Below are 21443 nucleotides of genomic sequence, written 5' to 3'. Positions count from 1 at the left end.
TGTGCACTTTGATTTAGAGTGACTTACAAGTTTTTGAGTTGAAGAACAGAAATCTATATCACATTTACCATGGAGAAAAAAGTCTTCTTGCTATAACATGATAATTTGAGGAATCTATTTGCAGCATTTTAATTACATCTCTTGAGTTTTTCATTAGTTCCTTGTTTTACTACAGCCTATTGGTTAACAGGAGAGCAATGGCACATGTGAAATGCTGCAACCTTGTTGTCATCCTCTGGTGACAGCTTTGTCCCTCAATGACTCATTTGCACTGTGGTTTAATCAAAGCGCAGGCCTCCTGGGCCTGCCAGAAACAATACACTCCTCAACTTGATTGCCTGGAAGCTGCGTTGTTCGTTATCAGTACGGATCATTCTTTCAGCTCTTTTGCAAGTATAGCTTCTTCAGCCATAGATATTTCCATTCACACTTCATTGATACCAGTTTTCTTGCTTTTGTCACAAGGGTATGAAAGAGGCTTGATCTGAAAGATCCTTAGACGTAAGGAGGAAGACTTGGGCAGAAGAGGGGAAAAAGCTGACAGGAGTCTCTTGCTGAGGCTAGCTAAGAAACCCACCAAAGTCAGACAAAGCAAGCTTTGCAGGAAAAATGCTCTGGTTCAGTATAAGTTATAACCTTTGTAAGGACAAATTTAGGTCATTTGCTTAATGTATGAAATGCTTAAACTATAACTGTTACATTATTTCCAATATTCAAGCATTTAAAATTGCCACATGCAAACTGCCTCTGCCCTAGAAAGAAGAGCTGTATAGTATAGGATGGTTTACAGGCTGAAAGAGTGACTGATATTCAGGGCAGGAAAGAAAGGAAAAAGGACGGGGGGCAGGGGGGGAAGCTCTAAAATGGTAGCAAAGGAGAATGGCTGGGGGTTTAGCAGAACAAGAGGCAGGGCCAATGGGCTAGGTGCAGTCTGGTTGAATACACTTACCAGAGAAGTGTTTTAAAGAGAAGCAAAAGTCTTTCAGGGCTTTTGAGCTCTGAGCACCGAAGCACAGGCAGTGCCTGGAAGACCTGCAGAGCAGAAATTGTGAGATGTTGTCTAGATGTAGCAAGGGAAGATTCTAGAAAGAAGTGAATGATGAGCTGCTTTTACTGTTTTGGCTTCACTACTCTGTTCAGGGTTTCTACTTAGACTTGTGCTAGACAGTTTCAAGGTAGTAGCTAACATATCTTTTCAAATATGGGATTTGCTCTATGCTATTAATAAAATTCAAGATGACCCCAGAAGAAGTATGCTTTGATAAATAAATCTCTTCTTTGTCCAGAGAAGGAAGACATCTCTTACTGACTCCAGCGTGCACAAGTGACACAGCAAGCTGGCCTGGTATCTGAAGGAGACAATGGAAGCCAGGACTACACTGTTAGCACTTGGATCTCATGATTAAGATGTACCATTCTGGGGAGGAAAAAGATTTTAGTATCAAGTGCCAATTGGGTGGATAATAAGTATATTCCTGCAGATACTGCAGTAACACTCTGGAGCACTAGTCAACACTCTGGACCACTCGGCCAGTATATGAGGTAAACAATAGGATGGGGTGTGGAACATGACAAAAGGCTAGGTTATTCTGATGTGATACTGGCAACAGGCAGATAGAGGAGTTTGTACTGTAAACTACCCGTACTCACAGTCTTATGACTTTGGAAAATTCACAGTTATTCAAAAGCATACTCATACCCTGTAAAAAAATGCATTTACTGTAAGCTCCAGTTTTAAAATAAGTACCTGCTGAGTTTTTGTCACGATACACACTACAGTCATTAATTCAAACTGTTTGTAGCCAACACAACAGAAAACGTGTCACTCATAGAATGACCTCAGCTTCATGGGGTCCATGTAACTCCGGACTCCACTGCACTGGAAACACATGAACACCACATTACGTGTCTCACCAAGGGCAACAGCTGCGGACGACTTTGGATAGCAGGGAGCCATCAGTGTGTCAAAGTGCTTGGGGTGACAGACCTCAGCAGCTGCAGGGCCAGCACCATGCCCAGGTGTGACTGCTTCTTACCAGTGGCACCTCTCCTGCGCGAAGGAGACATTCCGTGGTGCACTGACCCACAGCCTTGGCGCAGCCCCGTTTCCTGGCAGACCGAACCAGGCCCGAAGGCGCTTCTGCCCCAGGCTAGCTGTGCCGCCGGTCGCCTTGGCCTAAAACCGCTCCCAAGGCCGCAGTGGTGTGTGAGGGCGGGCAGCAGGCAGCCCTGCGCCCCTGGGGTGACGCTGCCCGCATGCCTCAGCGCCTCGGCGCAGAGCCAAGCCCCGGGACCAGCGGCGGTAACTGCCTTCCCGGGGCCGCACCGCTGCCACGCGTAACGAGAGAAGCGCCAAGCGGGGAGCACCTGCCGCACCGTCAGCCCCACCGCCTTCCCAGCGCCCAGCGCCCCGGCCCTCGCTCCACCGCCGCCCGCCGCAGCAAGGACCATCCCGGGGCGAGGCTCCCAGCCTTCGGCCGCGGCCTCACCCCGGGACCCAGCCTCCCGGGCTCTCGCCGCCGGGGGTGGAGTAAGGCTGATCGCGCCTTATGCAACCGGCTCAGGGAGCAGCCGCCGCCCCGCCAGCAGCTCGGTGGTGTCCGTGAGTCCCGGGGGCGCGGGGAGGGGAGGCGGACGCACTGTGGTCTCAGCCGTGCGTGGTGAGGGCGGGAGCGCTAGCCCTGCCTGCCCGGGCCTGCCCCGCCGGGGCGTGCCGTCCCGCAGGTGCGGGGTCCGCCGCGCCGTGGGAGGCTGAGGCGGGCGGGCGGCTCGGGGCGGCGGCTGTGCGGGGGCGGCGGGGCCGAGGTGTGCAGCCGGCGTTCGCGCTTGGCTGCTGGGTTTCCCCTGTCCTGCCGTTGCCTGACCGGCCGGGAGTCGCCGGCAGCTTCCCGGGGCGGCGGTGCACCTCCGCAGGGGGGGAGGGCGGGAAAAGCCTCAGCCCCTGCCGGCTGTCTCCTCAGAGCCCGCAGCCTGCCTGGACGCTCCTCGCGTCCAGCTCCGTGTGTCAAGCCGCCTGGCCGCGGGGAAATGAGTGGCTGGGACGACCTTTATCCACTCCCAATGCTGCCCTCCTGGGTACCGGGCGCTGCCGCTGGGATCATCTCCTTGCACCTTATCCAGAAACTCCTCTTCCCCTACTTCTGGGCTGACCTGAGATACCTGATGAAAGTCTTGATGTGTGGGCTGAGACTGGAGATGTACCGGCTGCAAGGAAAGATCGTCACAGTTCTGGACAAGTTTGTGAAGCTGGCTGAGAAGCAGCCCCACAAGCCATTCCTCATTTACGAAGGGAAGGTGCACACCTACCGGGATGTGGACAGGAGGAGTAACAGGGTAGCACAGGTCTTCCTACACCACGGGGCTCTGAAGAAGGGCGACACGGTGGCCCTGCTGATGGGCAACGAGCCAGATTTCATCCATGTGTGGTTTGGGCTGGCCAAGCTGGGCTGTGTGGTGGCTTTTCTCAACTTCAACGTCCGCTCCAGATCCCTCCTGCACTGTGTCATGAGCTGTGAGCCCAAGATACTGGTTGTGGGAGCAGGTAGAGTATACACGCCTGATTTGTACATCCAGAGCTTTTAATGTGACATCTCCCCTGTGTGTGTCTCTCCAGCTCCTTTACTGAAAACCTGGTTTTCATATGTTCATAGAATGAAACAAACCTAGAGCTAGAACAGGCTTCAGGAGATCATAAAGCTTAAGCCTCTCAGGCAGAACCAAGTATATCCATGTTTTGGGGACATCCATTTAACCTTTTGATAAAAAATGTGCATTGCAGAAACGTTTGCAACGTCTAAGTACAGCCTGTTCCAAGCATTTAATCACTTCAGTAGTTGCTTAATGTGTTTCAGGAAAGATTAAAATGATATACTAAGAATAATTTCCAATTCCTTTTTAAATAGCCAGTTTTAATCTTACTTAAGTCATGTACTTTATTCTCCTGTACTATCTTCCCATCTTCGTAGGGATCAAAAGCACTTTAAGCTGGAAAGTCTTAAGCTCATAATGTACAACCTCTGTTGTACAACTGTGCACACAGGTACGATAGTCCTCCAGGGACTAAAATTGGGAAGTTGGGGTTTTTTTACAGGAGTGGCACATAGGAGGTTGCTTTGTAGTCAATTTACTATTGGTGTTGGATCATAGAAGAAATTGATGTGTTTGAATAGGAGATAATAGTGTGTGTTGCGTTAAGTTTCCAAAGTATTACATTTTTATTATGTGAGTGCTTCAAAAGAATGTAAAATCTTGATGTAGGCATACTGTGTATTTTATATTCAAATTTGGCTTCAGTGATGAAGTTGTATAAACTGAAGACAGATCCAAAACCTAAACTTGCCTCAGAATTTGTGATCAAGTGCAAGAGAATCTGCAATGCTAAAAGATCACACAGAACCTTGATATTTGGTTGGAGGAGATTTCAAAATGTTAATGTTTTCCTACCTATCTAAAATTATTATTTCAAGTCTACTCTTCCTTATTTCTATTTCACAACTTCTCGCCTTATTCCTATTACACAGGCTGGGGGGGGGGGGGGTGTGCATCCATGACACCTGAATGGTGGAATTTCCTTCCATGTGTTCTCTGCTGCTGCAAATTTGTGCTTTCAAAGATGTATTAAATATTGTCCCCTGCGTATTTTTTAGTTAGAACAAGCTAGTGAAAGAAAACCCAAAACACATGATCACAGTGCTTCTGAACTGACAGTTTTTAAATTTGCCTTCTTAATAAGAAAAAAAGTTCTCATTTAACACCCTTTCATGAATACGTGCTTTTGAGTGTATGGATTGAGGAATGGATTTAATGTTCAGAAAATTCGTGCTCATTGACTGCAGTGAAGGAGAACTTTGAATCAAAACTTCTAAGAGTAGTCTTTATTAAATGAGAGGTTAACTAATGAATGAAAAAAGCATTTGCAAAGGAGGAACAGAGTCCCTGTTTCTCCACTCCTAATCTGTTACCAAGAGTGACTGTGTTGCACTAGCTTGTTCTAGGAGTCTGCCTCTGCTCACAAAAGAGCTATGTGCAGGCAGATAATACAACACAGATACAAATCAGTTAGTCTCTAAGCTGATCTTCTATATGTTGGTCTTACTTTATTCATGGGTTTTAGTCTCTGCATTAAATTTGTCAATCTATTGAGCCTGCAAGGCTTCATAGTATTCTTCTTTGGGACTTAGAGGCTCTCTTCTACCTGTATCTGTGAAAGAAGTTGGTTGTGTACTTGTTTATTGGCCACGTCATGTGGAAAAGGAACCTCTTGAAACGAGTCCAGGGTTCACATATCCTCCAGTGACTGTAAGGACTAACTCCTACTACTCTTGAAACAAAAACGTAGTGCACATATTGTAAGTAATAATTTCTACCTAATGTTTATAAAAATTGCAGGGCACTATTTAATACCGAGGTTATAGTTAGATAATTCTCAGAAGTCTGTTGAACTTCTCTTTGTCCTGTGTTAGTAGGTGTTTTAAGGGATTCTTCTTTATCAGTAGGCATGACTTGAACTTTCTTGTGTGTTTGCTCTTACGGCACAGTTTTCTGCAGGATTGTGCACAGCTTAAATGTATGTTTTCTTTCAAACTATTTACACTAAAAAAAAAATCAACCTGTGGTCCAATACCTATCATTTTCATAGTCTGGCATCATGTTTCGCAACATAAGATTTTTTTTTAATCAGATTAGTATGTAACGGTATTATTTCTGGATAGTGACAATTCTGATTTTCAAAAACATGTAGGCTTTTCACTCTCCACAAACAAATGTAGGTTTCACTTAGAAATTCCTTGTAACAGTTACAAAACTATCTTTTCAATATTTTGGATGATCTTTGGTCTTTTTCATATACTGCAGCACAGCAGAAGTCACCCCCTTAACAATTTGACCATCAAACTGTTATCTTAGCAAGACCAGATCTGTTATTGAAATTCTGCTCTTGTCAAATCTACTTAATATTAAGTTTCAGTTGTGCTGAAGGGAACCTTCTACCTTCTGCTGCTACCTGCAACAGTTCCCACAGATAATTGTGTATTGCTGAATCTTTCCCGCTCAGAATGGTGGTGTAGCCTTCCTCTGTATGAGATGATTGCACCTTGCAGCTTCTTTTGGTGCATCTTGTCATTTTTCCAGAATGCTTTTATTTTTTACAAATGTGATACCTCTATCCAAGTAGGCTGGGCACTCTTTGTGGTTGTGTTTTCTTACACGTCTTGTTTGGTCTTTCATGCTGCCTATTGCAAGATCACTTCTATTTGTGGAATTTGTACTTTTCAATTTTGTTTTGTGCCTGCATGTTTTTCAGAAATTGTGATTTGGTAACCCAGACCAATTAGTATCATTTTGTCTTTCTTTCAGCACTTGCAGTCAGACACTTCCAATAGTACTTATGTTTTGGAGGTTTGGTTTTGACTTGTGTGTTCTATTAATTTCTCTCTATTATATTCTCTCTGCAATTGAATATTTTATTCTTTAGCCTCAGATAACTTAAACATTTCTCATTATTGTTGTTTTCTTATATGATTTCATATAAATCTCTAAAAGTTTGAATTTTTTCTATGACAGCGATGTTCTTATTCATTTAGCACAATATAGTAACTTTTTCTTCCCTTCCCATCCAAGTGCAGACTTTAAGGCAAATATAGATTCTCTGATTTGCCAAAATTTAGACTTTGTGTTCCTTTCCAGTTTTTCCACTTGCCTTTGTGTTTTTGCTTTAGCAACTTTCATCTGTTGTGTTCCAGAGCATTTAGCTCTTGCTTTAATTTGTTATGTGATGTTCTCACACTTCCATTCCAGAAACACAGTCTACCACCACTCCCGTTCTGGGGAATGTTTTTTGAAAGAGATTCAAAAGTTGGAGTTTAAAACAGCATTTTTAATAAAACAGCAGTTAACTAACATGTAGGTAAACAAGGAACTTGTAAAGGAGAAAAAAAGAAGCTGTATGCCCTTCTCTCTGTCACAATGCCAGCATTAGCTTACTTCAACAACAGTAAGATCTGTTTAAAAGGTATTCATCCGTACTACAGTTGTTACCAGATTATGCCACCCTTACTCATTTATAAGCTACTGGTTAAACCAAGGAGTAAGGTGCTGCTTAAAATGAAGGCACCTTTTAAGGCAGGGGTCCTCAAACTACGGCCACGGGCTGGATACAGCCCCCCAGGCTCCTCAATCCGGCCCCCGGTATTTACAGACCCCCCCGCCCCCCCCCCCCCCCCCCCCCCCCCCCCCGCCAGGGTTGGGGCGGGGAAACCAAGCAGCTGCAGATGGCTGCCTGCCACTGCATCTGCGCCGGCCCCCTGGTCAAAAAGTTTGAGGACCCCTGTTTAAAGGCACTTTGTCCTTGCTGGGCGTATTTCTATTCATTGGCGTCTTGCTTGAACAAGGGATTACATGTCATGTTTTGGACAGTGCTTTTGTAACAGCAATACTGTTAAACAACTCTTACAATCTAGTGACCCACCAGAAAGGTACAAATGGAATTTGCCAGTGTATTATAGCGTATTGCTACTTGGAAGTGTTCGGGTTGTAGAAGTACATCCCAGATTGCCATCATGACCACTAATAACAAGGATTCAACTGTAAAAGGATTGCATTACTAAACGCCATGAGATTGGTTTACATGAGTCCTGATAGGAAAGGCTATTTAGGGAGTGTATATGTCATATGGACATGTATGGGCAGCCAGCTCATTGTGGACCTGGTTGAACAAGATGACCTCCAGACATCCCTTCCAACCACAGCCACTGTGTGATTCTGCAATTCTGTACAGATTTACATCTCTTAGCTGTGCATGTATAGCATTTTCCTGGCCAGGGTTCTTTGCTCTTGAGGCACCGGCAGTGCTTTCTGGTGCTGCTCAGTGTTTTCTGCACTTCTCATTATTTGAGCTCAGAACCAGGGTTTATGCTGGCAGGAGTAAAGTTCAGACAGAAGTGTGTCTACATCCTGGAGTAAACAAAGTTTTTTGGTATTTGTGAATTAAGGTCATATGGTATTATATACAAGTAGCAGTATCGTCCTTCAGATGTTAGTCACTGAGTGAAAAAAAAAAAAAAAAAGGATTTATTAAAATGCTCTTTTTTTAACTGTTTGGAATGAAAAGCTATTTAAGCATAAACAATTAGGACAAGGAAACCACAGAAGGCCCACAGAAGACACTGTTACCTGCTGTTAGACACCGTATCTCTTTGATCAGTTGCTTTTACTTGATCTGAAGTATCTCGTGTCCCAGATGGCCTTTGAGTGGAAAACAGTGCCAGCTGTAAATCCTCAAGCTGGCTTCTGTTTTACTACCTTTACTGCCTTCAGTAGTGTTACAAGATACCAACACTGAACCTGAGCCACATCTGACTTGTAATTTCTGTTATTATTACTTAGTGAGAATGAATGTTGAGTCTAAGGAGTCACGTGGGGAATCAAGTACAAGTAACAATTATTTTCTGAGGCTAGACCATGTGGGGAGGAGTTTGGACTTGCCATAGCTTGCTAAGCATATCAGCCAAGGTACACATCAAAGTTACATAAGAACCATTTTATACAGTTTTCCTTCTGAGTAACTTTCTGTTCAGTACAAGTTGATCTCGTAATCTGACGTATTCCTTTCATCTCTGTAGGACTGTGTACTTGCGAAAAGGCTGCATTGTTTCTTTGCTAGAAAATAACATAAACCCCCTTTTGTACAGCTTGAAACCTAGGACAGTAGTTCAAAATCAAAACATATTTTCCTCGCTTTCTCAAAAAATGTAACTGAGTTATGTATTAATGTGAATTTAATATAACAGCTTCACAAACTTTTTGTTGAATAATGAAATGCTTTACAAGTAAGGCCGGGGGGAAGGGGTGGAGGCAAAAAAGTGGAGAAGCATATTCATCTGGACTGATTACAGTGGGTTTTTTTTCCCAGTAGAAGCCAAACTTAGCGCATGTTGTGTATTCGTATAGAAACTATGTAAACCATGCACACAGAATGGCTGACTACTTGGCTAAACTTCAGATAAACATTCATGTCTTCCAAAACAAATACACCAAAACCTGAATATACTTTTATAGTGTAAAAAGCAAACAAGTACTTCAGAGAAACCACAAGCTTAAACAGCTAAATTGCTTTACTGTTAATTACTTTCCTGTATGGTAAAGTACACATATCAGGTACCTCTAGAAATAATCAAACTATGGTTCCTCCAAGAGGGCTGTCTTTACCTGACATATGGACAAGATGATTATATAAAGTCCAATAAGCCCTACACAATGTTTGGCACAGAAATTCTTTGTTCAGAGAACAAAACATATAGTTGACTATCACCAGAATAATTATTTGGAAATAGGTTAGTACAACTGAGAGTAATCTTCAGACATCCCGTGCTCCTGTGTGTTCCAGAAGTAATTTTCAGTTTCTGGCACTTTGAATACAGCTGTTTTAAATTACCCTTTCTTATTCATTCAATCACTTCATTGTTTCTGCTGTTCTCTGTCTAACTAGAATTTTCTTTCAAGATAACATATAAGTACAAGCTCTTCACATATTGTTCCAAGTACTAGATTCCTGAGCACAGAAGAAAAATTCTATTGTATAATTGATTCATAGTTCAATAGCAGTTAAAAAAAACAAGCAAGCCTCTGTGCAACAACAAAAAAGTAGGTCTTATGAGTGTTTAGAGAAACAATAAACAGTGTGTGTTTATTTTGAAGACTGATCTTAATTAGAGTAAATATGTTTCAATCTACTAAAAGGGAGCTCTGCCCTCCTGTCATTCTTGAATCTTTAATGATTGTGTCTGTAGAGATTGTATTAATAGTTGCCATTTTTCTTCCTTTGAAGTAAGGAAAGAAAAGGGGGGGGGGGGGGGAGTAAGAGGCAAGTCCTTTTCTTTTTGACAGATTTGCAGTTCATGTTAATCAAATACACAAAGAACTTGATGCACATCTTACCTAGAACTTGGGAATAGTAAAAAATTTGAAATATTTGTGAATTGTGTGCAGTCCTAAACAAAAGAGGATGGACAGCTGAGTCTGGTTCAAATGATTACTGGAAGCTGGAGAGTGAACAGATTCTTAACAATCTTTAAGAGTCCTTAAAATCTTTGCTGGCACTGTAGTTAGAGCTAGTGCACCAATAAAGAATGATAGAGGGTGCTACATTCTTTCACTATTTTGAGAAAGGAAATGGAGCTGCAGCCACTTCTATTGCTAGGTTCTCAGCCTAACTTGTACCTACACAAACTATAATTAGTATATTTAGGAGACGTATGTGTATATATGGAATAATAGGAAGACAAAAATCAGTATTAGAAGGTAATAAGTATATAGTTCCTCTGTCACACTTGGCTTATTAATAGCTGTTTTTCATTATCCTGCAGTTAACACTGTTGTCCTTAATATGATTTTTTATTCACTTTTTTCATTCTATTGCTATGTATAGTGGAAGGGAACTGTACTCCAGTGATTCAAACAGGAGGCTATCTGTCTTTTAAATTTTCGTAATTATTTGGGTGATTCTTCCTGAACTCAGTTCTGCATTGGGTTACTTACTCTAGGTTTGTAAGTCATATGTTTAGCTGGTGACAGCAGGCTGTATCTCTGTTACAGAGATTAGTATGTCATTCATTAAAATACAGCACTGTAGCACCGTCATTAGGAAAGTAATTTTCTGAAAGATTAAAAATCTTCAGTTATTTTGGTGTAAAATTTATGCAAGGAGGTTCTATTAAGGGTATCCATATTTAGTATTTGTGAAATGAGCTTGGAGTTGTCCCTAGGATTTCAAATGCTGGGTCTGGCAATGCTTCATTATGAGGTTCTGGGTCAGTCATGTCGACTTTGTTTATTCATTTATAAAAACTGAGATAATTACATAAATTTATGCCCACAGGGATATTTGCAAGATTAATTACATAGCTGGAGATTTAGCAAAACACTTAAGTGTAAATGTGTCTTTAAGTATATGAATAGTTCTATTAAAAGCAGTATTATTCCTATTCTTGAGAATTTTCTTGGGTTAGTACTTAAATGCCTGTGCAGTGTTCTGAGCAAGTGACAGATTGTTTGTATTTCTACACATTTTTACATAAATACCAAATATATTACTTAAGGATTGGCCTCTATTTAGACTTTTTTCTTTTTGTTTAATCTGGGATTCTCTTATGGTTTCTTTCCTGATACGCCAACAAAATAGATCTTAGTTATGCTGCTGTTTTTATTTTTTAGAAGTGAGTTTGTATCTGAAACACTCAAAGCATTACATAAATAGGCACATGGCTCTTCGACAGTCTCTGAATAAGCCACAGGCCTGTATCATATTTCTATTCTGTAAAAGTTAGGTACCTACATATGTGTTACAGTTTTGTGTTTGTTTTTAAATTAGTCACTTCTGTGCTTCTGAAAAAAATAGTGCTTGATGAGAGATTGCTGTTGAAGGCATCCAGGAAAATCTGCATTGTAATTACCAGCCACGTCTATGCTTGCCTTGCATCTTCAACAGATTACTTCATGATTTGTTGAATTTATTGAAGATGAAGCTTAACTACACTTCTGGCCTTAGTAATGACCAAGGGTTATCCAAAATGAGGTGGGAAGAAGGAGCTACTAATGAAGGCTCACTACGTAGCCTTGAGGGCTAGCTGACAAACCTTGTGGGGTCAGCAGTGTTTTTACCACATTATATCCTGTTTTCAGTGAATTTTCGTTCTACTTCATCATTATTTTATTGAATTTATTTATGTCATTTTTGTCATATTTATGTCATGTTACTTTCATTCCTCTTTCTGTTACAAAGAGTAAAATTTAAAAGGAAAAATGCTTTATTTGCTAGTTTTGTGAAGAGATAATGTAAGTAATATTGTTTTGTGTTAATTTTTAAGATTTGCTTGGGACACTGGAAGAAATTCTTCCTAACCTCCAAAAAGACATTAGTGTTTGGATAATGACCAAAGACTCTGCTTTTCCAAGTGTGCATACCCTTTTAGATAAAATAGAGGCAGCATCTGAAGACCCTGTTCCAGTTAATCAACGTTCTGCTGACAACCTCAAGTCATCTGCTTTGTATATATTTACTTCAGGAACAACAGGTACTGTTCTACTAAAGAGTCTATATTTTCCTTCAGCTTTCATCTAGAAACTTGCTTTTCCAAATCTCGAATCTTTTTGTTCATCTTTTTATAGTAGAATATAATATTTTTTTATCTGGAAATATTATGGTAGAAAATAAGCATTTTTCTTGGCAGTGACTGTTTACATTCAGTGGTTTATGGGCTTCTCTTCTTTTTTTTTCCTGCTACATTCTGCAAACACTATGAGAAGCTTTACCTGTTACATCACAGCTAAGGTGTTTGTTTATAAAACGTTTTACTTTTTCAGTGGGTTTACAATGATGATATATTGTGGGATTACATGCCACTGCCGAGCTAATATACCTAACTGTATCTAGAAATTTAAAAAACAAATCATAAAACAAGCATGTAAACATTCATTTTTTCTTCATTAGGTCTTGTTCTATGCAGGTCACTGTAGAGACAGAAAATAGGATTAAGTTACTAGCCTTTTAGTTTAGAAACAGATGGCTGAATTTATTACCAGTGCTCCACCAGCTAAGAAGCTAAGACTTTAAAAAAACTGGACACTGACATGAAAAGCAGCATGATGTTGTTAAGATAAGCAGATTGGCATTCTCATTCAGCTGAAAAGCTTTAGTCACAAGAAGATTTAAAATGAAGATGTGTTTCGTGGCTTTTTTCACTCATACAAGTAATTTGTTTGCTTCTGGTTCTGGGGAAAAATTATGAAATAAAACTGTCAGTCTAAAATAAAAAATTAGGAATGTATCAATATTTTTAAGAGGTCAGGTATGTTTATAATACCACTAATGTACAGGTGGTTGACCTTGCTCATTAAAAGTAAGGAGTTTTAGCTAAAAATATTACAGAGTTCTCCAGGTAGGAGGATTTTTTTCTTATAACTGCATTCAAAATACCTGTGTGAAGTCTCAAATTTTAATTATGTAGAATTTAAAATATTTTTGAGGCCTTGTTTGTATTACATTTATTTATACTGGATTTCTTCTATGTACCATGTAACTAAAAGAATAAGGTTGGTTTAGTGTCAAGAGTGTGGAATAATTAATACTGATCTAAAGTAACTGAGCATTTTTCATGGTTTTTGGTAAAGCAAGAGCATAGTGTTGCTCCTAAAATCAATGACTGGTAAAATTAGTTATAAGAAGGAAGTATCTTGTGTAGCAGCTTATGTAAAGACAGAAGGAAAAAACTTGAAACTGTAGAGCACTTCTTGCGGTAAGTGATTCATTGGCAACATAGGCTTATTGCCTTTTCTCTTTAGTATGATGGGTTTTGGAATAGCTTTGAATTGTAGCTAGAATCTCCATGGATTAGACTTCCAGTTAACAGCTGTAGTTGGGTCTTCTAATTTTCTAGCTTTTCCAGAATAGGTAAGAAAACTTTCTGAACTATTAAATTTTTTGACCCTGCTCATCATCAGGACTCAGCCTGAAATTTTTGTGTGTATGTGAGAACATGTATGAAGCAAGAACACGTGGCCTACTCAAAATAATGGGTACCAGAGTAATAGCCTAGGAAGCCCTTGCATGTGAGTCTGTATTGCTAAACAGAAATTGTGTGCTGAACCTGAAGAAACTCATTAAGAACCTAACTGGAGTGGATTGTTGGTGGATTTTTTTTTTTTTTTTTTTTTTTTTAATTCTACATAGCCTTCATAGTGTCCTAAAATAAACGGGTAGGCAGATACACTCATCTTGGATACACCCACTGCATGATTTACTTTGTGTAGATCCCATACCTTTCTTAATTATGTTACAGTCACTATGACTCTTGCCTGAAAGAGATCGTGTGATGCCTCTTTATGTTAAAGGAAGTCCATATGTATGGTAAATGCTTTTGGCCCTTTGTTGGCTTTATATCGTTTGATAGCATGCTAGCCATGGAGTTTCTTCATGTTTCCACCTATTTGAATCGACTTAACATCAGATTCAATAACTAACAGACGAGATTACAAACTGGTTTGTGTTTCTACGTGTACAGAGCAAACGTGCAATATTGTATTAATAAGCAACTCACTGTCTATTAACAGTCATCTAAACAGATGGCTGAAAATATGGTTAGAGAAGAAAGAATTGATTCTTTTATGATTTTAGAGACCTTAACAGGAAAAAATAGTTATCTTAAGAGATGCTTCATGCATGGTTTTGGATTTTCATTACAGGTCTCCCAAAGGCGGCAGTTATCAGTCACATGCAGGTTCTTAAAGGAGCTGCTGGACTGTGGGCTTTTGGTGCTGCTGCAGAAGACATCATTTATGTTACTCTGCCTCTTTATCATAGTGCAGCATCTCTTCTTGGCATTGGTGGATGCATTGAATTAGGTAGGGATTTTTTCCCTTAATTATGTTGTTCATAGAAAATTAATTAACATAAAAATGTATAAAACACACTCAGGTTCACTGCCATTAGGAAAACTAATGCTTTTGATGAAATCTAATGGAACAGTCTTTTTGGAATAGCTTTATATTTCTGTATTTTGGAGTCAGGGGCTGTTGTATTAGCAAAGGATCTCTTACAAGCTGTCTTTGTGGTACTGGGGAAGAATTAGTTATAGGCATTTGTGCACAATTGTTTTTACTGTCTTTTATATTTAGGTAAAAAGGGATTTAAAGACATGTAATATTTTGGCAATGTTAAAATGCATTAGTATTATGTACAGACTAAGTGTTGTACTGTGAGATAGAACAAAAATGCATTTTGGTGAATTTTAAGACTGACAGACATTTATAGTAACCATTCGTCTCTGTCATATATCATTAGATGATATATAACTTTTTTCCATTTAATTTGTGTAGTTCTGGCATGGACAATAAAATCTATACTTTACAGAAACAATGTAGGTGTCCTCAGTGACTTTCTTATAAAATATTTATTTGGAACTTTATGGCAAATACTTCTTTTTCCTGAAGCATCAAGAAGTCAGGGCAAGGGAAGGATTAATGGATTATGGATTAATTGATTGAATCTGCATCAATGAATACTATTTTTGTTGAAAAACAAAATTTCAATGATATGCAAATGATTTGCTAATTCAGGCTGACTTTTCTAGATATTTTCAGTTACACTCTTTTGAATAATATTGCAACACCAACAAAGAGAAGCTGGCTTCTTGCTTATAACCTCTTACCTATCGGTTTAGTCTCACTAAGGAGGAGATTGATTTAATGTCCCTTTTTTGTCTACCAGATTTGAACACACATCTTCTAATAAAACAGCTTGAACACTATGTAATTCTCTGAACAAGGCTGCTTTTAGTTCCTCTTATGTTCTATTTTGTAGAAATAGTGAACATAGCTAGGTAAGCTGCCATATAAAGAAAATGCTTCATTTCCTTTTCTACTGTTTCCATAAAGGTGCAACCTGTGTGTTAAAAAAGAAGTTCTCAGCTAGTCAGTTTTGGAGTGACTGCAAAAAGTACAATGTGACTGTCATCCAATACATTGGAGAACTTTGCCGTTACCTTTGCAGCCAGCCAGTGGTAAGTGGAATCAAAATGATGGCTATTCATCTGTAAGTAAGTGATATGTACAGTTATTGTTCTTAAATGCAGTTATGTTAAGGGGAAATAAAACTGCATTGAACCTGTCCCTCTGTTCTTTCTATGTGAGGTTCTTCAAATATTTGGTTATCTATGGACTGTAAAAAATGTTATGGCTTGAATCAGGAAGATGTTAAAAGTATTAAAAGATTTTAAGACTAAAAACTGAATCAGTTTTGGTGAAAAAGTATTATTTCACAGAGTTTCACAATGTAAGTTTGGAAAACCAGGATTAATATTCATTGTCTTTTCAGAATTTTCAAAACTTTGTTTCTGGGCACATAAAAATATCGGAGGTCTCAAGTTTTGTAGGTTGTGTTTCAGCACTGTTTTGGCTTGTGGAATGTGCTTGTTTTGAGACCATCTAAACTGTATTTTTAAATTTGGAAGCGGTTTGGTGTGAGCAGCTCAAAGGAAGAATGCCTTTTGTTCCAGTTAGAAAGCTATTCCAGACAACAAACCTGTTTTTGTTAAAGTGACATTCCTCTCTGAAACTGTTTTCCTTTGTATTTCTTTTCCTTTGGCTGTCAGTGGTGGTATGGTCTGCCTACAAGGTATCAAGTACAAAGTATGCTGAACCTGTTGTAATTACCAAGTATAGTTGACTCAGGTTAACTGAATTAACTCGTGATCTGGCTATTCTCTGATAGGTTTCTGTACTTATCCATTGATGACAGAGAGAGCCCAAGATGTTTAGGGTAAGGTAAATGCCTATAATTCATTGGAATTAATTTAAGATGTATAGAATTGTATAGATGGAATGGATATAACCTGTGGCAAACCCAACTGACTTTCTATCCTCAAATGCTTGTGCTACATGTGTGAAAATGAATATGAAGCAAACATTCATAGTCCAGTATAAACTAAAATCAATCTTACTAATGCTGGCAATTTCCATCCATTTATGAGCTGCAGATTGTCATTTTTGTTTCAGTAAGAAGTCCTAAATGTTACATCATACATTATCTTACCTGGTTAAGCATTTTAATCATAGAATCATTTAGGTTGGAAAAGACCTTTTAAGATCATCAAGCCCAGCCATTAACCTAACACTGTCAAATCTACTACTAAACCAAGTCCTCAAGTGCCACATCCTTAAATACCTCCTCCAGGGATGGTGACTTAACCACTTCGCTGGGCAGCCAGCTCCAAGACTTGACAACCTGTTCAGTGAAGAATTTTTTCTTACTATCCAATCTAAACCTCCCCTGGTGCAACTTGAGGCAGTTCCCTGTCATCTTATCACTTGTTACTTGGGATGAGAGACTGACACCCACCTCACTACAACCTCCTTTCAGGTACTTGTAGGGACCGGTAAGGTCTCTCCTCTTCTCCAGGCAGAACAACCCCAGGTCTCTCAGCCTCTTGTAAGACAGGTTCTCAAGACCTATCACCAGCTTCATTGCTCTTCTTTGGACATGCTCCAGTATGTCAATGTCTTTCTTGTAGTGAGGGGTGGACCCAAAGCTGAACACAGTATTCAAGCTGTGGCTCCACCAGTATGGAGTACAGACTTTACACAATTACTTATAATCATAAACAGCTTTTATTTTGAATACTAAATAAAAATAAATAACAGCTTCCAAGTACCTGTATAACATTAAGCAGAAAGAACTGTATTCTCTTTTAATTTAACAAAATGTTTAGAATACAAAGAGATTTGGGAAAATGTACAGAAGTTGGATGCAATACAGTTGTTATCTCTTTGGAGGTTCTCTGTTTGCCTCTATCATAATTCAATTTCATGATTTAAAAAAAAAATAAATCAATGGTTTATTTTCGTTTCAGTGGATTTTATTGAAATGACTCATCTCTTAGGAAATGGGGCCAATAATTCAAATTAATTAATCTGAAAACTCTTTTCTAATCCAAGTCCTCATTTTATGGTTTTCCAGAATAAGCTTTTCCTTAAGCAATGTTCGAATAATTCAAAAAGAATGCAAATCAGTGTTGTTTCCAGCAAAATAAAAATCTGCATTAGTATCTCAAATTGAATTTTTTTTTCCTCTATGAAAATTTTCAGAAGTGTTTAAGTAATGTAGTGGTGGGTCATAGATCCTCCAGCACTATCCCTACATGCCTTAGCAAAGAGGAAGTTATTGAATTAAAAAGGGCATAGGCTGATGTCCCATTGACGACCACTGTCTGTGACATAACACTACAATAGTGATGCCTTTCTTCCTGTGTTTCTTTTTTTTTCAGTTTTGTTGGGGTTTTTAATTATTCTTTTTATTTGTTTAGTTTTTAACTTTATAATAAAGTAAATAAAAAAAGCACAGAATAATGAAAAATCAAGTTAAAGACCATAAGGAAAATCAAAACTTATGAAAGACTGAGCTTTGATAAATTGTGATTTTTCTTCATTGTAGGCTAACATGATTTCCTCAAAGTCATCTCCCTTTCTCTAGCACTTCCCAAATATTGATTGTTCCCCTTTTCTGTCCTTTAACTATACAGTTTGAGCATGGCATTTTATTTTACCCATTTTACCCTGTTGAGTATCTTAAAGCAGGAATGATAGATTAATATACTTCATTTTCTAAAACAAACCGTTTTATTTTTAAATCCTTACAAGCCATTGTAAAATTTTGAATTTTGCAACTAAAGTTATTTATACTATCATTAACTATTCATTAACTATGTAACTATTCTATTTATTAATTTACATGCATACTTTCTAGGAGCTGGCATGTCTAAACTCTTTGCTGTGTGAGGCTATGAGGTTATTTTTGTTTTGGGGTTTTCTTTTCTAGCTGGCTAAACAGAAACCTAATATACCTTATCAAGAAAAATTAAAATTATGAAATTAATCAGTTTGACAGCTGGGTACTTGAAGAAAAATAGTATTTGTCATGTTAAGACTGGAAGACAAACATGTTTGCACAAAGAAGTGGAAGGAGTTTAAATAAGTTTTGGAATCCATTACTATTTTTCAAGTAGGTGAAATAATTTGCCAAGTTATCTCTTTTTAAATGTCATTAACTTAGAAGTACTATTTATACTGGCAGGATGAGAAGGATATGGCTAATACAAGTTTAAAGCTCTGTGAAGATACTATGTGGGCAGTGTTCTCAATGTTGGAGTACTATAAAGCCCATCTAATGAATGTAGATTAAACCCATAGCAATTATCTTAAGTGCTTCATTTGGTTTTTTAATGCTAAACTTGAAATAAATGGTGTATTTCTAATAGTTGGAGGCCACAGCATGACTTCTTATTTCATAGATTTTGAACAGAACTTTTGGCAGGTCTCTATGGTAGCATATAGACTCTTGGATTAGCTTTCCTTATTAGTTTTGTGTTTGATCTTTCTGCATCCCATTCACATGTGCAACAGTTCTTGAAGACTTTTGCAATGGAATTTTTCTGAAACTTGGTCTGCAGTCCGGTTTGGTTTAGTAATTGTCTGGAAAGAACATTTGTTAGAAAGCGAAGTTGTCTTTTTTCCTTAAGTAGAAAGACCTTGCATTATATGATGTTCATAGATTTTGCAGGGCGCCTAAATACGTGAGTAGTCCTCCTCCCTGCCCTCTTCCAAGCTCTTTTTTCTACAGTCTTTTGATGACAGTGAAAGTAGAAGAGCTAGCATTGATGGCTAGTAGCTATCAGTAGCTACAAAATGGATCCTGCTCTAAGATATTAGCATGGCTGCACCAGTGAAAGAGAACATTCAGCAGATTAGTAACTTGGTCTTTCTGGCTGACATTGCTCAAAAATGTCTATTAACGGTGTTCTATGAAATTTCAGAAGTGTGGCATAGCAGAGCTCCCTATATTGCCTCTAAACAGAGGCACTGGAAGTACTCTACTTATCTGTGGATATATTTTCCTTAGAGGGTTGCATCTAGCATTTAAAGTGTATACAAAATCTTCCTAAAGCACTTACAGATTTATTTCAAATTTGAAGTAATGAGCTATTTAAATAATACATTGCATCCTGAAGCTTTTGGACAGGTATTAATGGTAATGCAGCATCTCTTTCCTGCTTTTCTGTAAAGGAGACCTGAATCCTGAAGTGGTTTACAGGCAGAGGCTAGAAATCAGTTTTATTGTTCATCAGGTCCTGTGTTCTACTCTTAGAAGCTGCCATACGTTATTACATTAACTGTATGATTTATGATACTTTTCATGAACTTGGTAAGCTCTCTATTAAAACCAGAGTTCACTTCTACTTGTATTCAAACTGTATTTCACAACTAATTATATCATTGCTTAGAAATACTCTTTCAATTAGTATCAAGCCAATGTTACCCTTTGGCATCAGTAACATTTCCTATTTCATTAGGGTTACCTCAAGTGTGTAAGACCATGTATATCAGCATATTTTTTTTTCCGTAAAGCTGAAGAAAGCCAATCTCTACTACATGCTGTTTGGCCAAGTTTTCTTTGGGTGGGATTAAGCTCTCTGAAGTGACTTTAGAAAAGATGCTTAAGGATTTATTTTATTAAAACTTTTCCTTGTCAGAACAGTAGTAATTTAGAAGGGGACAAGGAAGTCAGTGCTGCTGGGATAAGCTAACAGAATGAACACTTATTTCCCAGCTGTTTCCTCAAGGTCTGTGGGAAGGGGTGTAAAAATGGGGTCTGTGTATGTTGGATAGTCTCCTGCCTAGAAAGTGTCTTTGAGGGAAGGGAATTTGATAGGAAGGTAAGGAAAGAAAATGAGTAATCAGGCACTTCTCTACAATGCAGGTTTTACTTGACATCACATTTTATTCCCTGTTAAAGTTTAGCTCAATTTATGTTCAGTTTCTTTCTCTTCATCATTAAAATGCAGAGTGGAAATTTATCAAGCCCCTTGCAGGTTTTCAACATAAACATTTTATTAAGTACTCCAAACGAGTAATGTGTTGCAGACAACCACATCTGCACCTCCCATTTGAAGTCTCTGAATAATCTCTACATGTCATTACAATTTCATTGGGGGGGTGGGGGGTGGGATTTTGCAATTTATTTGTTCTTCCAGTAGCCTGTTTTTTTAAAAAAAATATGTGCAAGCACTTGTGTATGTTGTAAGCAGACATCATTCTTAATCCAAATTGTTGCTGATTTACTACAGTATTAACAGTACCTAAAAGGAGAATTGAACACTGTTTGTACATGCAGTTAGAGAAAATAGAAATTTTAGACTAAGAACATAGTCAGCACCTCTGAAATGAAGCTTAGAAATGGACGTGGGATTTGGAAGCTTGTATTTTTTCCCCTCCAGACTGTATCAATTGATCTAATAAAAAATGTACAATGTATTACAACAGCTTAGTGCTTAAAGTGCTATGACTACATTAGTATTATTTTTCAAAAGTGAACTTAAAAGCAGATTGTAATCCCATCCATTTTGATTACTGCCTTGTGATACTTACTACTGGCATACCTATCTTGGATTCCATCCACACAATGATTCTGTGTCTGTTTTCTCATTCTTCCCCCTAATAATGGAAATTTTTTTCAGATTTTCTTCCTGAAAATGTCTTCCATAATGTTTGTAGAGTTCCTTTGGCCTCTAGGAAGCAGTGGTTTTCCATATCCAAAACAGAACTGAAAGCCAGTTGCAAGATCTGCCACTGGTTCAAACATGGAGGCTTAAGACTGTTCTGAGCCTTTAAGAGGTCATTGAACTTGACCAGTTTCCTTCTTACCAGCTTCTCTTCCTAGGTACTAATCTTTTGAATTAAGCTAGTAGAGACATGCAGAAAATATCCTGATAGTGAAGCCCAGAAATCACAATCATACTCTTACAAAGGAAAACTTTGTACAAAGCACAAGAAATAATCTGTGTGTGCTTTAATTCTCTGAATTGACCTTTAGAAAGTTTTGTGTGATATGTTTTGGCTTG

General features: G+C 38.7%; 1 protein-coding gene across 3 annotated transcripts in view; it reads left to right on the top strand.

Moving 5' to 3' along the window:
- Nucleotides 1-2379: 2379 nt before the first annotated feature.
- SLC27A6 (solute carrier family 27 member 6) overlaps nucleotides 2380-21443 on the top strand; it is a 39979-nt gene continuing 20915 nt past the window's right edge. For 2 of the 3 annotated variants that reach the window (XM_055699789.1, XM_005433406.3), the window contains exons 1-4: nucleotides 2383-3541; nucleotides 11862-12068; nucleotides 14236-14394; nucleotides 15427-15551. In XM_055699789.1, coding sequence (XP_055555764.1) covers nucleotides 3028-3541; nucleotides 11862-12068; nucleotides 14236-14394; nucleotides 15427-15551 — 1005 coding nt within the window. In that variant the 5' untranslated portion in view covers nucleotides 2383-3027. Of the gene's footprint in view, nucleotides 3542-11861; nucleotides 12069-14235; nucleotides 14395-15426; nucleotides 15552-21443 lie in introns of all 3 variants that reach the window. The other variant, XM_055699788.1, reaches the window with a different exon arrangement.

This window comes from Falco cherrug, chromosome Z (genome assembly GCF_023634085.1).
Source record: "Falco cherrug isolate bFalChe1 chromosome Z, bFalChe1.pri, whole genome shotgun sequence".
Lineage (NCBI taxonomy): Eukaryota > Metazoa > Chordata > Aves > Falconiformes > Falconidae > Falco > Falco cherrug.
This window is presented reverse-complemented; position numbering and strand designations above follow the sequence as displayed.